Raw genomic sequence first — 16,547 nt, 5'->3', positions numbered from 1 at the left:
ATTACTAAGGATATATCAGACACATCTTGCAAGAAGATATAGAGTGTTTATGAAACCCAAGGATGAAATGATGAAAAAAGTAACATTTCATGCAGATGGACCTGTGCTATATAGAGACATGTCAAACAGCAGAGAAGGACATAGAAAGATCCCATAATAGCACCTTGTCTAGGATTTTAAAGATGAGCTGGCCGTGCAGAAGACTAAATGTATCTTTATGTGCATCTCTATAAAGCCTTGAAGGAACACTTTTCTTTCAATAACATCTCTTGATGGCAAGCAATCAGGTCATCATTTTTGGAATTATGATGGAGAGCATACTTAACATTTGCATGAGCTGACATCAGGCTGCTCTAAGTAGAAAACCTTATTCCAGGAAAAAACTTTGCAAACTTTCACTCTTTTATAAAGAATTTCACAGAAAGAGATCCCAAGCAAACAATAAGGAAAATTTCACCCTCTTAAGTTCACCTTATAACTAAATTATTTTCTTGAAATGTGCTTTTCTGAACATGAAAAATAGATTTAAGTTGTAGTTTCACTTGGAATTGACCAAGTCCCACTAAGAGAGAAACAGAAACTTGTGTGAAATATGGGGAATAAAACTCACTCATTCTTATTCCAGGTATTCTCAATCTAAGGAAATGAGTCATTCTACTGAAATATGGATTTTTCTTTCATGATGAAGCATTCAGCCTGCTCTTCTGGAACAAGCATACATCAATTGTGCAATAGTGCCCTGCCCTGAACTGCTGAGGGATGATTGTTAAAAATCACCCTTCCTTCCTAGCTTTATATGAATTGCTTTACATGCATGGATAGTACATGGAATAGTACCGGTTTGTGTTAATGTGACTATAGGATGAGGAAATATTGATTACAGAAGGGCACAAAAAACAGGACTGTGGAGTGACAAGAAGATTTAATAAGAGTTTGTGTTCAAGTACATAAAACAACCGGCTTATGGCTGCAGGATCTTACTGCAAAAATAGAAGGTATAAAGTATTGGGAGACACCAAAAAGTGAAACAGTAAGGAACATATGAAAATTATCCACTATTAGAAGACCCTGTGAACAACAATTGTTGTATCCAAGGTACTCTACAGTTGGACTTGACACTCGTGTGCCATTGCACAGGCTTCACCAAGACCACATGGGTAGGGAGCAAAAAAGCTGAGACCTATGAGATAGCTTTGGACAGGATCCTTGTGCCTGCACAGAGTAGGCTCAAACAGGATTACAATGTTTTCCAAATATAGAAACAAGTTCTAATGGAATAAAAGAGTCAGTTCTAGTGGGTAAAATTTAGCTTCTCTGAACTAAGCTGTGGAAATATATTTAATGATTTTCAGGTGTTCTGTAACAATCTATGTGTGCCTGAGGGCTTGATGATGAAGACATTGACTAAGATGGGATTTAGTGGGAAAGACTGAGTAAAGACAGTACAAGCCTGCGTTGATATCCCTAGTTTCACTCTAGGTTCCTGTGACATTAGGCATTATGTTCATCTTGGCTACAAATGCACTATTCTTTTGGGTTTTGTTTCTGTTTGTTTGATTTTGGATGAAGATCATGTGGTCTTTTTGCTTTATCATTGTTTTATGCTTAGTTCAGTGTTAAAAAATATTGGATCAAATAAACTTCCTCAAAACCTGGCCTGGATGTCGACAGGTATTTTACAAAAAGAAATTGGTATCACTATTTGAAATAATCAACAAATAATTATATGAGTTTAGCAAATGCAAAAGTCATCTCCCCAATAAACCAACACTCAGAACATACCACAAGTTTTATAGGTTTGTGGATAATTTTTTACTACGGATTGAAGTATTTGCTTATTAAACTTTTTTATTCTCAAACTTACATGATAATGCTAATTCCTTGTACAGCATTTCACAAGTGTGATTTTGCTTTTGCTTAAACAATATTCATTAAAACTGGATTATTTTACCAGAAGAATACAATATTTTTTGAAGGACAACATTCAAGTGTTGAAAACCATATGCTAGAAAGTTATCATGAGTTATCAGAACTTGAATACTTTGCTTTCGAAATCCCACTTGGTTAGAAAATCACCTGTGTATTACTGAGTTACAATTCTCAGATTATTTATTCCATGGCGTAATGCTCCATGGTGTAAAAGTACAATAGATCAGAATGTGAGCCTGCAGATGTTACAATGGACCAAAGAATTTTCTATGAAGTGCATTGCCCTTTCTGGTCCAGTAGTGTGAAAATGCAATATACAGTCTCTTAATGCTACATGACTTAAAATACAATTTGAATATATAATTAATCACTATGTGTACATAATTTTTCTGGTTTTAATATTTCATCAAAATATACATCAAAATATCAAAACATTCCTACTTTTTAATTAAATCAGTACAGTCTGTGGGCTTTCTCTAAGATAGTCATTGTCCTTGCCTGGAATGTTTTGTCCCACGTTAAAACTTGTCAGATTTGTCAAAAGCAAAATAAGAAACCTTTTCAGTTGCTGTTCCACTATAGTCTTTAAAGAAAGATAACATTGCTTTCCTGATAAATCCTGCCATTTCATTAGTGGGAGGTAGGTGGATAAGAGTATCAAGATTCCTCTAATAAAATATGAGTTATGTTTGTACAAATAAAAGATTGGTATACTTCCATGCTACTGACTGAAAACTGACGACAAAGTGGAAATGGAATAACCACTAATTCATATTTGACTTTCTTATCTTAGATGACCATTGGCTTAGGTAATGATTAGTCATCCAGAAAATTTGGATAAATCCATCATTTTATTAAGCTAAAGTGCTTTTTTCACAAATTAGTTCACTAAAACAGAATAAGTATTTATTCCTTTTAAGGCAGAAACTTTCATGACACAATTTATGTTTTCTGTAGCTCAGATTGAGGTGAAAAAGTGATTCAGTCTGGAGAGTCCTTGTTCTGTAAATACACGTTAGTCTCTCAGTGTTGTTAGACATTACAAACATAAAATAGAAAAGATATGTTTTGAGTAGAGGCAAGGGAAACAAAAGATAAAACAGTTGTATTACCACATCAGTTCAATTTGCAACAAAGGTACATGTTGAGTCTCTCTAAAGTCTCCCTTTATTACCTGCTATTCTCCTTGGATATTTTCTACTGGGCAGCTATAATTTGGAAAGCCCCTTCAGGACTCTTGTGCTTCTCAAAAGGATGTGCAAGAGTATGTCTCTCAAAATAAATATCTGCAGCGTCTTACCTTAGACTACGTGTCAATGTGCACTCACTTGGTATTCAGAGACTGCATCTAATTTAGACCCAAAGGCAGACACAAGTGAATATTTGCAGCAACAAAACAGGATTCAAGCTACAGAGGAACTAATTTATTAATTAAAAAGGCATCAACTGGAGAAATACAACACCTCTTGTAGTCTGGGTATTGTAATCTTTCCTTTTCCTAAGAATAAAAGAATGGAATTCCATATGTCTTCCATGAAAAAGAGCAAAAGTACAAGCCTTATACCGTTTAACTTGTTTTGGTAAGATACCTCTGAGATGACCTGGCTTACTCTCAGGCACAAGTGAGGAAACATTCTGAAGTTAAAGGTATTATCCTGGTATGAAATGTGCATGAAAACAGACAAAAATTCAGCATAATAATTAAAATATTATAAAGTAAAAGTCTGTGAACTAGAAACCAAGAAGAATCAAATAGATATTATAATTTAGAAGTTGCTATGATAGCTACACCAGACTTTTAGACAGAAGGTCCTATGTATATCTTTATTTAAAATTTGGGTGAGGGGATGGAGTGCACCCTCAACAAGTTTGCAGACAACACTAAGTTGAGTGGAAGGCACTACAGAGGGATCTGGACAGACTGGATCAATATGCTAAGCCATTGATGAGGTTCAATAAGATCAGATGTTGGTTCCTGCACTTGGGTCACAAGAAGCCCATGCAGAGCTACAGAGCAGGGAGAGAACGACTGGAAATCTGCCTGGAGGAAAAGAACCTGGTGGTGTTGGTGAACAGTGGCTGAACATGAGCTGGAGTGTGCCCAGGAGGCCAAAGAAGGCCAATAGCATCCTGGCCAGCAGGACCAGGGCACTGATCATCCTGTTGCACTTGGCATTGGTGAGGCTGCACCTCAAATCCTGTGTTCAGGCTTGGACTCCTCACTGAGAAAGGTGTCAGCTCATTTCCTCAGCCCACAGCTGCAATGAGGGACTTGCACCATTTGTTTTTGAGCAAGCAGGTGTCTAATCCTTCTCTCATCAGAGAAGGATGAAATCACCCTTGGTAAATTCACAGAAAGGCTCACTATTTCCTCAGAATAATTACTATTCACCCTGTTTCTTTGTTCTATTTGGAAAGGAAGTGGATATGCCCAAATATTTTATAACTCACAGATGTGCTGAAATGGATGAAAAACTCGTGAGAAGAGTTAATAATGTGCATGTATTCCCACAACTAAGAACATAACTTGCAGTTTTGTCCTAGAACAACTTCAATATTTTCTCAGCTCCAGCCTGAAGCAATTTACAAAATAATCATTGTGAAGCAGACTCCTGTTCCCTATACTGACCTGTCTCTGTTCTGTGGGCAGGGAAAACATGCTATTCCCATGAAGACAGAATATTACTTCAAGAAACTACACTGAACTTCACAATAATAGCAATAAATTTCCCAAGCATGTCTTTTTGTGTTCCTTTATGATCTCTACCCCACAGCTTTTTAGCGTGCTGCGCTTTATGAAACAGAAAGCTTGGAAATAATCACACAGCTCATTAAATCCTCTTATGTCAAGTTGCAGTATCCATGGCACCACCATTACGTATCACTGACCACTAAACACATCAGTAGGAGCGTCAGAGTTGATGGATGAGACCAACAGGCTGATAATTATGACCCACAGGAAGCTGGCAAGAGCGAGGGCAATACCAATGTTTTAGATTTGTACATCTAATTTGAGAATTTGCTAAAATACTTGTTTATATACCTACTGAGCCTAATACTTTGTGACTCCACCTCAGAGGAAACATTTGGACAGGATACTCAGTGAATTGTGTGGCACTCTAAAAAGCTATAAGAATTTACAGGTTCAGTTTTCAATTTCAGATACATACATGTGAATGGTTTCTGACTCATGGATAAAAGCTGCATAAATTTGAATAGTATTAGTCCATAAAAGGCAGGAGCTAATGTAAACGGTTCAGTTGACTATACCATGAAAGAGCTAATGTACATTAATAATGCAATCAAAATGAAGTTATGCTTTCTTTTGTGAGGTACTGAGGACTAGAGTGTATAGTAGTATAAGGTATGTACTGTGGGATAATCTTTTTCAAATACTCCTTTGTTCAAATAGCTTATCCAGCTATCCAGTTCAAATAGACTATCATCCAGCCCTCCTATTACTAATATATTCTAATACAATTTTAAAAAAATGTAATCTATATTAATCAAGTTTATTTGTGCAATTGTAACAGGATTCTCTTGTCCCTTTCCATAACTTGACTGTTGATATAAATTTATTGGTTCTATTTATTTCAAAATGCAAAGCTCTCGGGACAGAGAAAAAAGTATTTTTCATCAAGAAGTTTTGCAATAATGCACTATTTGTGCATAAGGTGTTCTGCGTCATAATCCCAAGTAAATTTTCTCAGTCATCTACTCATTAATGTGTGGTGACTGTTAATGTCTACTCCCAATTAAAAGAATTAATAGAAATTGCTTCTATTAATTCTTTTAATTGGGAGTAGACATTAACATTAACGAGAAGTACCACTTTTACAAATTCATTCTTTATGTCAAACCATACTGATAAAAACTGTATTTCACATATAATAAAAAACAAATTAGGAACAGATAAAAGAAAATTTCACCTTGCTTATTCTTTATATTCCTTGATATATTAGGAACTAAGACATGAATATGCCATCAGGAGAGTGCATAAAAATCAAAGTATTTTAAGATTAAACAGTTGAAACTTAGTATTGAGTAAACCATTTCTGTTATTATTAAACGATTCAAACAGTTCAAGTAATTATTGGTCACTTAATTTCCTTTGCAACAAATTCACCTCCCTGCTACAGAAAGCACAAAAGTACACAGAGTAGAGCAAGGGCATTTCCTTGTACAAAATGCTTGGCATATTATAGATGCCACAAGAAATACTTAAAGAGTCTAGCAACAGTAATCATAGTAATAACAGATCTATTGCCTTAGGAAAACACAGTTTAAAAAATCTGGTCAGACCAGTGTGCAAAAAGCTGTAAATAATGCACTGATGGCATTACATGGCCTATTGCTTGGAGAACACTGCTCCAGGAAATGTCTTCTAATAATGCTATCCCCTCAGACTGACTTTGCTGCCTCATTTTTACCACTTGAATTCTTTTATTTCACTCATCTGTATGACTTTTTCTAATGAAGTTTGAAAGCAATCTCCCCTTGAATACAACTGAAATTATTTTATCTGTTTTTCTCTTCAACCCAAAAGGTAGGAGCTTAAAGTTACTGTTCAACAATGGTGATGAAAGAACTACCCATCTAACAAAAATGCTTTCGTTTCTACAAACAATCAGTAAAATTGATTTCCACAGCCTGCAACACTGAAAATGAACAAGCCATATCCATTCTTTATGGCTTTTTACAGCCAAAACACTGGTTACATTTCACCTTTTCCTGACATAGCCATTACACACTTGGGGTTAGATATGAGCAACACAGTTAAAAGGTCTAGTGAAAGACTTCTGAATCCCACCAAACATCTTGCCGTACTGCACATTACTACTGTACATATATGATAGGTAAGGCTAGTATTGGACTCCAGAGCTTATCATTGACAGCCTACACATGTAATTAAAAACAGCTTTCAGAGGTAAAAGTTGCATTATGTAACATCTAGATTTTACTTAAGCATTCATGACAAAACACTAGAAGACAAAAATATGACTTTTTTCTTTTGTTGGAATTCAAATGAACAATGTTTACAGTATTATGTGGGAAAACTGCAACCTTTGTTTTTAATAATAGGCTTCTCTAATAATACTGTTACAGTTTGATTTGGTACAACTTCAAGGACAAATAAAAACTATTCTTTTGCTTCTGTATAACATCTGGCACATAACCAGGCTGCGTATCATTTTAGATTCGTTACATGAAGGATAACCTCATCTATTAGACAAGCCTTGTTATATTACACTGAATTTACTAACTAGAGTCTAAGAAAAAATAGTTTTTCCTCACAAAAGCAATCATGTTCAATACAGCAGAATCGCAAAGAGAAGTATAAAGTTGTCAGAAGCTATCTGTTTAATAAATAAGCCATTTATAGGGCTAAATATTTTGTAAAACCTAGGTAACATACCATACACTAGAAATTCTGTCAGTTTCAACACCCTGGAAATATGCTGAGATGGAACATCAGCAAAACAAACTCAACAGTCCGGCAGGCACCAGCAGCAGATGACATTTCCAATAAAAAAGCAAGAGAAGGCAGTATTGTAATGGTATTAACCAATCCTTACCTAGTGGCTGCCCTGCAATGATCCTGGCGTTCTCTCCCGCCACGGCGGCCCTCGCGTGCCTCTCGCTCATGTACTGTACGAAGGCATAGCCTTTGTGCACCGAGCAGCCTACTATTTTCCCATACTTTGCAAAAATTGCTTCAATGTCGCCTTTTTTGACAATAGCTGTGTTCAGATTACCAATGAAGACTCTGGAGTTGATGGACTTTGGGTCGTTCTTATTGGTGACATTGCTGGTCTGTGTTTTGCCAGTCATGGTTGGATCACTTGGCTTTAAACCTTAAATAAAGAACAAAGAGAATTATGCTTCTAAGCATACAGTTACCCTGACTTGGCATGATTTTTCCAGAAATAATTCACATTTCATTTTTTAATTTGGGTGAATCTCAACTCAGAAGAATCAAACTATCTAAAACATATTATCAATAAAATCAAGATAGCACATTTTAAAATACTGCTCAAAAGTAAAGTTTAAACTTCTTATTTTTATAGATGCGAAATATATCAATACATCACTTAATATAATGCTGTGATAGAGGAGCTTTACTGTAATCATATGTGGATTTCTGCTTAGAAATTCAATATTGACTTTTTAAGTACTTAGCCATCTAGAAACTGCAAAGCAAGAGAATAAATCATTATCTACTGTCAAAGAAATGAACGTTCAAGGCCATGTAGAGAGCAAACTCTTAAAATGAAAAACAGCTCTGCTTTTGTTTGGTGTCAGTTAGAGCACATTTCTCAACCAGTTAAATATCGCTGTGAGGTGTGCAAGGCAAGTAACACACAATTCTTTACTGCAATCAATATGTTTCTATCAGAACAATTTTCCCCGTAAATTCAGTACAAAAAGAGAAGCGAGAAAAGACAGTGGCTTATGTTCTGAGAATTAAAAAGTAGGAAAAGGAACCACTTTAACTCCAGGAATACAGCTTTTCTTGTTTCTTTGCTCTTTTATCTGAGGTCACAAGTCAAAATGCATCCTGGTAAATCCCTGATGGGAATAACTACATTATTTCTGGGGAAGATTTGGTAAAAGAAGAAAAAGAAATCAACACTTCTTGTGTTCATCTACCCTCACCACTCTGAAATGCATGTGATTTTCATAATTTGTATGAAAATTCCACATGCCAGCAGGACATTTGATTTACATCAATTTACTAATAAGGATATGAAATAAAAAAAAATTGTCTCAACATTGCACTGGGTTTTCTTTAGCTTTAGTAAACCACAGAAATGTCAAAAAAATATGCATAACTTTAAGTAGAGAAAACTTATTTTGTAAGAAGAAAGTAATTTAGGCAGCAGTCAAATATAGGTCATGTCTTATAGCCAAGAACTATGTTACTATTTTTTAACCTGTTCATACTTTTGACTAGATCAGAGTAACGACTCAGGCAAGAAGAGAATCCAGTTAAATATTTTTCACAGTTAAAACTCAGTTCATTCCTCAGAATGAAAAGGTATAATAACTTCTATTCTGAACATCTAAATCTGAAGTTTCATATTTTAAATCAGTAGTTACCATATAATGAAGCTAGAAAAAGAAACCTTTGTCACTGAACTCCGCAGAATATCTGGTGAACAAAATAGCCACAGTCACAGCCATCAGCACTTTTTCTATCTCCATCCCAGAGGATCCAAACCTCACCTTCCAGACAAGAACGCACAATTGAGAAGTGTGGATAGTCCTGAGTCTCAGCAAAGAAGTGAATACATTCACTTTATTAAATGAATGTATTGCGTAGAGCTGCCAGTCAAATAGCTTTCACTTGATTAACTCCTCAGCATGGCAACTTACTTTATATTACAGCATTTAGAGAAAACACTGAAGAAAATAAGAAAAAGGACGTTTTCCTCTAAGTTTATTGATTTTTTAAATACATTGTGGAAACATAAAATACTGTATACATGCACAAATTTCATCATGGAAAACCAGGAAAACTACCTTGAACGCAAGCCTATGACCTTTATCATAAGAAAAATTCAAGACTGCATATTTCTAGATTGCTGTGCAGATTGCGCATGTTTGAAGTCATATCTATATGTAGCTAACCTGCATATTGTGAACATTCAAAGTAGTATGCTTGGTACCGTAATATTATGAAGGCAAACCATTTACAAACCGAAATATATAATGCACGCTAAGATCCATATTGGCATAAATGTTGTAGTGTGTCCCTAATCCCTTTTATTTCCCTTGCAATTGGTTCAGCCCTTAATGTTCCCACCATCCCTCCTGCCCATCAAGTTAACCCAATCCTCTGTTCCAGACCCATCTCTGTCAATTCCTAAATATGTCGACCACTCACCTGTCCATCAGAGTTTACCCATACCTTTCTATCCAGAATGTTCTCTGCTCCTCAGTGTCTGATTGGCACTTTAATTCTGTATCCACCCCTTTGTGTACCCCATTGGTCATGATTTTCTGTACCTCCCCTTGTATTCCCCACGCACAAGGATCCCATTGGTTGCTGTTATGTTCCACCCATTGTACCACCCCTTGTTTAAAAGCTGCTGCACCACAGTATCTGTTGCTCTTTTCTCCCTGACTTCCCTTCAGTATTAAACCTGCTGGAACGTCATAGAAAGAGCCTCCCTCGCACTCCTTTGCTTGAGTCCTTGTCAGTGTCTCCTTGTCTGGCTTGGGTTAGGACACCCCAAAGCTTCAGCATCAGCACTGCAGGTGCCTGCTGTTCCCCACACCTGCCAGTTTGCTCCTGGTGCTGCCAGAGCCTGGGAAAACCCAAAGGAGCGAACTGATGCATAAAGTAGACTGCTGATGTTTTCTGAGACCCAGGAAGTTTAACCCTGTCTCAGATACACCTGCATTACACAGGAGTCAAAAGGGCAATTACAGAGCCATGGTAGCTTAAAGAGCCCTGATGAACTAAACCAAGGAGCTATCGCAGTGGAGGAGTAACAAGGTATAAGAGTTAAAAGGTACAAGAGTAATAAAGTTCGTGCTGATACACAAGGAACAACTGATATCATATCCCCTGTGGTGCTGGGTTGCACGACACTTCAAATATCACTCTATTGGGGAAACTTAGCATGGAGAGTATTGTGTTTGTCTTTGCGAAGATCCAGGGAAAAAAAATCTGTATCTGTTCTTATACAGTTCTTTGCATCTTGTTGATATGTAAATTTATTGAGTGTGTGGCTGAACTTGTTTTACTAAGCTCATAGAAACAGTTTATCACAAGTATGATCACTGGTCTAGAAAGATGTAGCCTGGACTGCTAGACTCGTCTCTCTCTAAACTGCTGTATGACTTTCAGTAAGATGATTTTAGTGCCTCTGTTTCCACTTTTTAATCTTCAGACTGGCATTTTTTTGACGAAGGGCTATGTCTCAATGTATTTTTATATAACTCCTAAAACAACAATGTGACCTCAGCTGGAATGTTTAAACACAACCAACAGACCATCAGAAAAAAAAAAAAAAAAAGCTACAGAAAATCTGCCAGAGGTCAAGTTTTGCATGAAAATTATATGCAACAAAACTCTTTCTTTATTACCACCAAAATTGTTTTCTAAACACCAGAGTACTACACTCTGTATTTCCTCTATTGTTTAGCCATTTAACATGGGATTTGGTGAACTATTCTTATTTCATAAAAATCCTCATTTTATTTTTGCTCAGCTTTTCTATGTACCAATTTAAATAGACTTTGAATAGGACATTGAACATTTCTCTCTTGTAGTTGTTCTTTGCAATGCAAATTTACAATATTTTTATAACACAAAGAAAAGTAGTTGTCTGGTGGGTTCTCTCATATTCAAATGAGCAGTCAGGAAAACGTGCTGTAGAAATTCAAAGGATGAGAATAATACTAACATGAATGATTGAGATTTGATTGTCTCGCTGGTCACAATACTACTGTGAATATTTCATAAAAATCAAAGATCCGTGGGATCTTCATTACAATGTGAAAGAATTTATGGCAACTTCTACACTTCACTTCAGATATACATCTGTGAATACTGAATTATACTCATATTCTCTGAGCTATGAGTAAAATCACAAACATTGTACCTCATACAAATGCAGAAAGAAATGAAATAGTGAGAGGAACATATCTGAAATAATCTCATTTCCTTGCAGGCTTTAATAAAGTGTCTTGCTAATTTCCTGCTGTTGAAATGATCCTTTCTGGTAATAAATACCTCCTATAAGCCAAGCATTTATTTTAAAAAATGCTTTACAAATAACATTTAGCTGTCAGTGCACTTCATCATATTTATTTATTCAATGCACTTCATTATATACAGCATTGTTCTATGCAGCAGCTGATTTAATTATTCTCCTAAGAAGTAACTAGTTTGATTTAATTATTCTACCAAGAATTTGTTTTGGTATATTAAAAAAAAAAAAAAAAAAAAAAAAAAAAGCAGCTATAAATTAGACCACTTCTTTTACTACATAGATCTTTAAAATCCTTTCTTAAACATTAACATGTCTAATATATCAAACTGAATGAAAATGCAAATTACTAAAATGTGATTCCTGTCATCCAGGACATACAAGTGACAAGTTTAAACCAATCAATTTGAAGTGCAAAAGAAGGGAGTAGAATTTAAGGCTTCCTTCACTTTTTCTAGCATTTTCTGACAAAGTTTGGCTAAGCACCGGCATGACAGTGTCTTGCTTTGTAGTCTTGAAACTCGTAAGATGCATATATGTGAACCCACAGCTCCATTTCACAGATGTTTCTGCTCTCGTGCTGTGCCTAACACCAGAGCAGTGAGCACAACAATCCCTTTACAGTTGTGCCATGGCCCAGTGCAGGGAAAAACACAGAACTTGAAGCAAAGAGAAAGGGAACAACAACAAAGAGAAAGGGAATTGTCTACATTCCTGTAACTCTCAAGCTTTTCTTTTATGGAGTAGAGTCAAGGCACGGCTATAGAAGTCCTGTTGGACTTCTGCTCGCATTATGCAGTTTCACAGTGATTCTTCACACAGTAAAATGCAAAATTTGTCTTTGAACAGACAGTGATTTGGTCAAACTGCAAGAAGAATTTAGGATAGATAAAAGTTTGAGGGTCTAAGTTAAAGGGATTTGGAAGAAATTCACTTCAGCATTTTCCCAACTGTACAACTGTTTCTTCTTTTAAAATGCTGAGAGGAATTCATAACCTCGAAGTAAAATTTCTACAAAATACTGAAATATTGTCTTGGGAGTTGTTCTTAGCATTTTCCAATGCTGAATTAACCAACAGGCTAACCTGTAAAATTCTGTTAGAATTAGAAAAATCAGATAAATCTCTTTGGAAGACGAGGAAATGCTTATATTGATTACTTGTGTTTTCTCTCCCATTTTTTTTTCTCTCTAATTTATTTTTTTGCTAAGATCTATACCCAATTTGGCTTTTAAAAATTGTATTAATTAAGTTTTGTAATACTTTAATTAGAGTTTCTATGTATTTATGTGCTTTTATCTTGGAGCAGTTTCTTCCCATTCAGCAATAAAACCTTTTAATTAACCAAATTAAAAAAATTCTACAGATTTGAATGAACTAAGTATTACTTGCAGTGTCTTTAGGAAAAAATACTGAGGAAAAACTGAAATAACAAAATTTAAAATCTTTAAGGAATACAAATCCTTTCTGAAAATTAAATAAAACTCTATTACTTTTATAGGGATTTAATATTAAACTTGTATGTATTTATATTTTTTTACAAAGGAAACAGGAAAAAAATCAAATCCAATTTAATTTCCCTTCTCTCACCCCCCCTTAAAAGCAAATTCATTTTGAGATCATGTTTAGAGGTGAGCCAGTAAGTAATCAAGTCTGTATTAGATTTGTGTGATATCAAAAGAGTAATTCTGGGGAGAAAGATTTTTAAATATAAAAATTTCCATCACTGACAGGTTACTTTAAGCACCATTTAATTCCAAAATTTAATTTTTGCTATTTAATATAAGATGCTTGCACACTGAGATTCAGAGTGCACATTTGATTATTGCAAATCTTTCTAAAAAATTTAAAGCTCTTGACAGACACACGGTTGAACAGTCATGTTTATTTCCACAATGAAATCCACAGTAGTTGGTACAGACTGTAAGAAATTAATTGCTAGGATATTTGGGGGTCAAGCTGAACATGGTCATTCTGACAAAAAATCAAAACATCATAGTATTGGTCCTTAGATAGACAAAATGCAGCACTGTAACTATAATCTGGCCCAAAACATATGGGGTTTTGCTCTTGAGCATTTCCAAGCAAACTCTGTTCTTCTGCTATCTAGCCTCAGTTAAAAGCTGAACTTTTGTCAATATCAAGGTTCAATTGTTGTTTTAATAGCTGAGCATTACTGTGATGTGCTGCCTTTGAGCTTAAAGAATCAATAAGTCTAAAAATATTTATCAAGAAAAAAAGATTAGGCCATATTATATTTTCTTTACTTTTCAATTATCTTTTAGCAACACTGATAACATTAATATTTTTATTGTGCTGCAGAAAAATATAAGATACTTAAGCATTTGAAATGTCCTTCTGTGAGTGAAATATCTTACAACATAGATTTATCTTGCATCGGTACTAATATTTTATGGAGAAAATTCAATATTCATATTAATTGCTTTAATAAGCAGTCATTAAAAGTATTTTATCTCAGATAAATCAGTACTTGACAAAACCCCTATAAAATTTTTCATATCTTTTGGAAGCATGACTATTGGATATTTCATGATGGCAGGAAGAAATGGAAGGAGGGAAGAGAGAGAACAGAAAACTATCAGATAAAATAGATTTTGTCTTCAGAAATTCTTTCTTCTTTTTTTTTAATTCATTTTTAATGAATTACTATAACTAGGTCACAAAAATAAAAAAGTTATTCATAAGATGCTAAGTTAAATTCACATCAAAATATTCTAGGCTTTTCCAGTCATCATTAAAGTGAAAGAATATGCTTTCTCTCTCTCTCTTTTCAAGATATTCTTCCTATTTATTTATTTATTTTTATATGGTTTAGCTTTTTGCTTCCTTTCCATTACCTTTAAAAAGAGGTTGACACATCATGTCTGTTACATGGACAATGCTCCCTTCAAGCTGGCATTTCTGGGGTCACATAAATGACAATATATATCAATATGCCACGTCTTGTAGAAAATGAAGGACTGAAAGATAAAATGGTATAGCAGATCTCACTTCATCTTCTGCTGTCATTCTTCTCAAAGAGACAAATACTATCTTAGTGGAAGGTGAATAAAATGTATCTACTTGTTAAAAAATTTTAAATAACTAGAGACTAATAATAACATACCAGCAAAAGAAACACTTCTAAGGATATATTATTTTAAATTAGTTGTTTAAGATTTTGGAACAGTAGGGGGAAGATGTGAACTCTGTCCAGGAGTAGCACCACCCCCAAGAAGTGGGAAGAAAAAGGAAAAAGTCTAAGGTCTGTAGAGGTGGATAGAGTTGATGCTTCTTATTGCCCTGCACTAGCTCATGGTGCTGGAACCTTTTCCCACCCAAAAGGGCATGAGGAAATAGAACCTGTCAGTACAGAAAAATAGAGATTTTCCCTCCTATTCACATGCTCTTTGTTCTCAGGATGTAGAAAATAACCCTGTAAAGAAATAAATTTCGCTAGTAAAATATTTGTTGAGCACTCAGATATGGGTCCCTTTCCTCCATCATACTTAAACCCTATAAAATACAAAGATTTCTTTATTTACAGGTTGTCAAGATGCAAACCTGGTGGTTAGGATAAATATTAATTGTGATAGCACATACCAGTAGAGTTGTGCAAACAATACAGAGCAATCAGGAGAAAAATAAATAAAAACCATAAGACGTATTTAGAATTCAAAGTAGAGTCTGAAATGGAGTAAAGATAATGCATTATCTAACTGTGTAATTTCTTAAATAGATACCCACTTTAAGGGAATACTCAAGAGATCTGGACATTGAGGTCGCTTAGCAGATTCCAGAATGGGACCTTTGCTATTATTGTCCTGCAGGAAATGCTTCACCTTTCAAAATGTCTCTAGGAGAGAAAGCACAATTTGGACATTTTTAATACTAATTAGTAAATTAATTATTAATTTTAATTAGTAACTAAAATAATGGGTTAAATTTTATACTTCTCTTCAACGTCTTCTTTGTGATCTATGTGCCGGATATGTCTATCCAGGAAATAAGAATGGAAACTTTTCATATTGAGATGCATCGCTTTTATGTGCTGTCAGACAGGTTCTTAGAGAACAAAATTAACAAATTTAGGGTCCTTTGTTTGTTTTTTTAAGCAAAAGGTAAACTTCCCTTCACTTCACTTCCTTCACTTCCAATATTTGTAGCCAGCTATCTCATCTTTTAAGTCATCATTTATCATTTATACAGCAAGCTATTTTAATCTTCTCTAATCACTCATTCCTGTTGAATTTTTAATAATTTTTAAAGCATTTTTGACTTTCTATGATGGTCTAAATCTGTTTTCAGTCTTCAGTTTTGAGTGCAGTAACAGTAAAATCTGCAGGACTGCTGTCTTTCTCTTCACTTGGTGACTTAGTGATACTATGGATCACCTAAAAAAAAATCCTAGCTATAGTTGCTGTCATATGACATTTCCAGCTAATCTTGTCGTCAGTAGAAATGCTCGGTGTCATTTGGCACTGTTCCTCCCTCTGTGTTTGTGCTTTCTCTTCAGCTTCATATCACTGTGAGGATTAAATGAGCCTTGGCAAGTAAGACAGTCTCCTACTATTATTTCTTATATTTCTAACCTTCCTAACAAACTCCATCAATTTTCTCTGCCCTCAAGGAAGTTTACAGTCCCAATGTACAACATCTGAAATTTTAATTAATGAATTTTTTTAATTATTAGAATCTAAAGCTATTATTTAAAACTGGCTGTAATAAGGGTACCAATGTCAAGGTTAGATGTTTCCCCAACACCACAGTTCTTATTTCAGTCCTTCTCTGTTGGGTAAAAAGCTGGTTTTGGAACACATGACGTTAAACATAGCAAGGCTCATATGAAGAAGTTATTCAAATTATTCCTAAGGGAAGAAGATTATTTTGGAAAAAA

General features: G+C 34.9%; 1 protein-coding gene across 3 annotated transcripts in view; it reads right to left on the bottom strand.

Moving 5' to 3' along the window:
• Positions 1–16,547, bottom strand: part of RALYL (RALY RNA binding protein like) — a 376,147-nt gene that overhangs the window by 177,480 nt on the left and 182,120 nt on the right. For all 3 annotated transcript variants that reach the window (XM_083879489.1, XM_083879490.1, XM_083879491.1), the window contains exon 2: positions 7,506–7,784. In XM_083879489.1, coding sequence (XP_083735615.1) covers positions 7,506–7,761 — 256 coding nt within the window. In that variant the 5' untranslated portion in view covers positions 7,762–7,784. The remainder of the gene's footprint in view (positions 1–7,505; positions 7,785–16,547) is intronic.

Source organism: Zosterops lateralis, assembly GCF_965231275.1.
Source record: "Zosterops lateralis genome assembly, chromosome: 1".
Classification (NCBI taxonomy): domain Eukaryota; kingdom Metazoa; phylum Chordata; class Aves; order Passeriformes; family Zosteropidae; genus Zosterops; species Zosterops lateralis.
The sequence above is the reverse complement of the archived record's forward strand: the minus strand, read 5'-3'. Positions and strand labels throughout refer to the sequence as shown.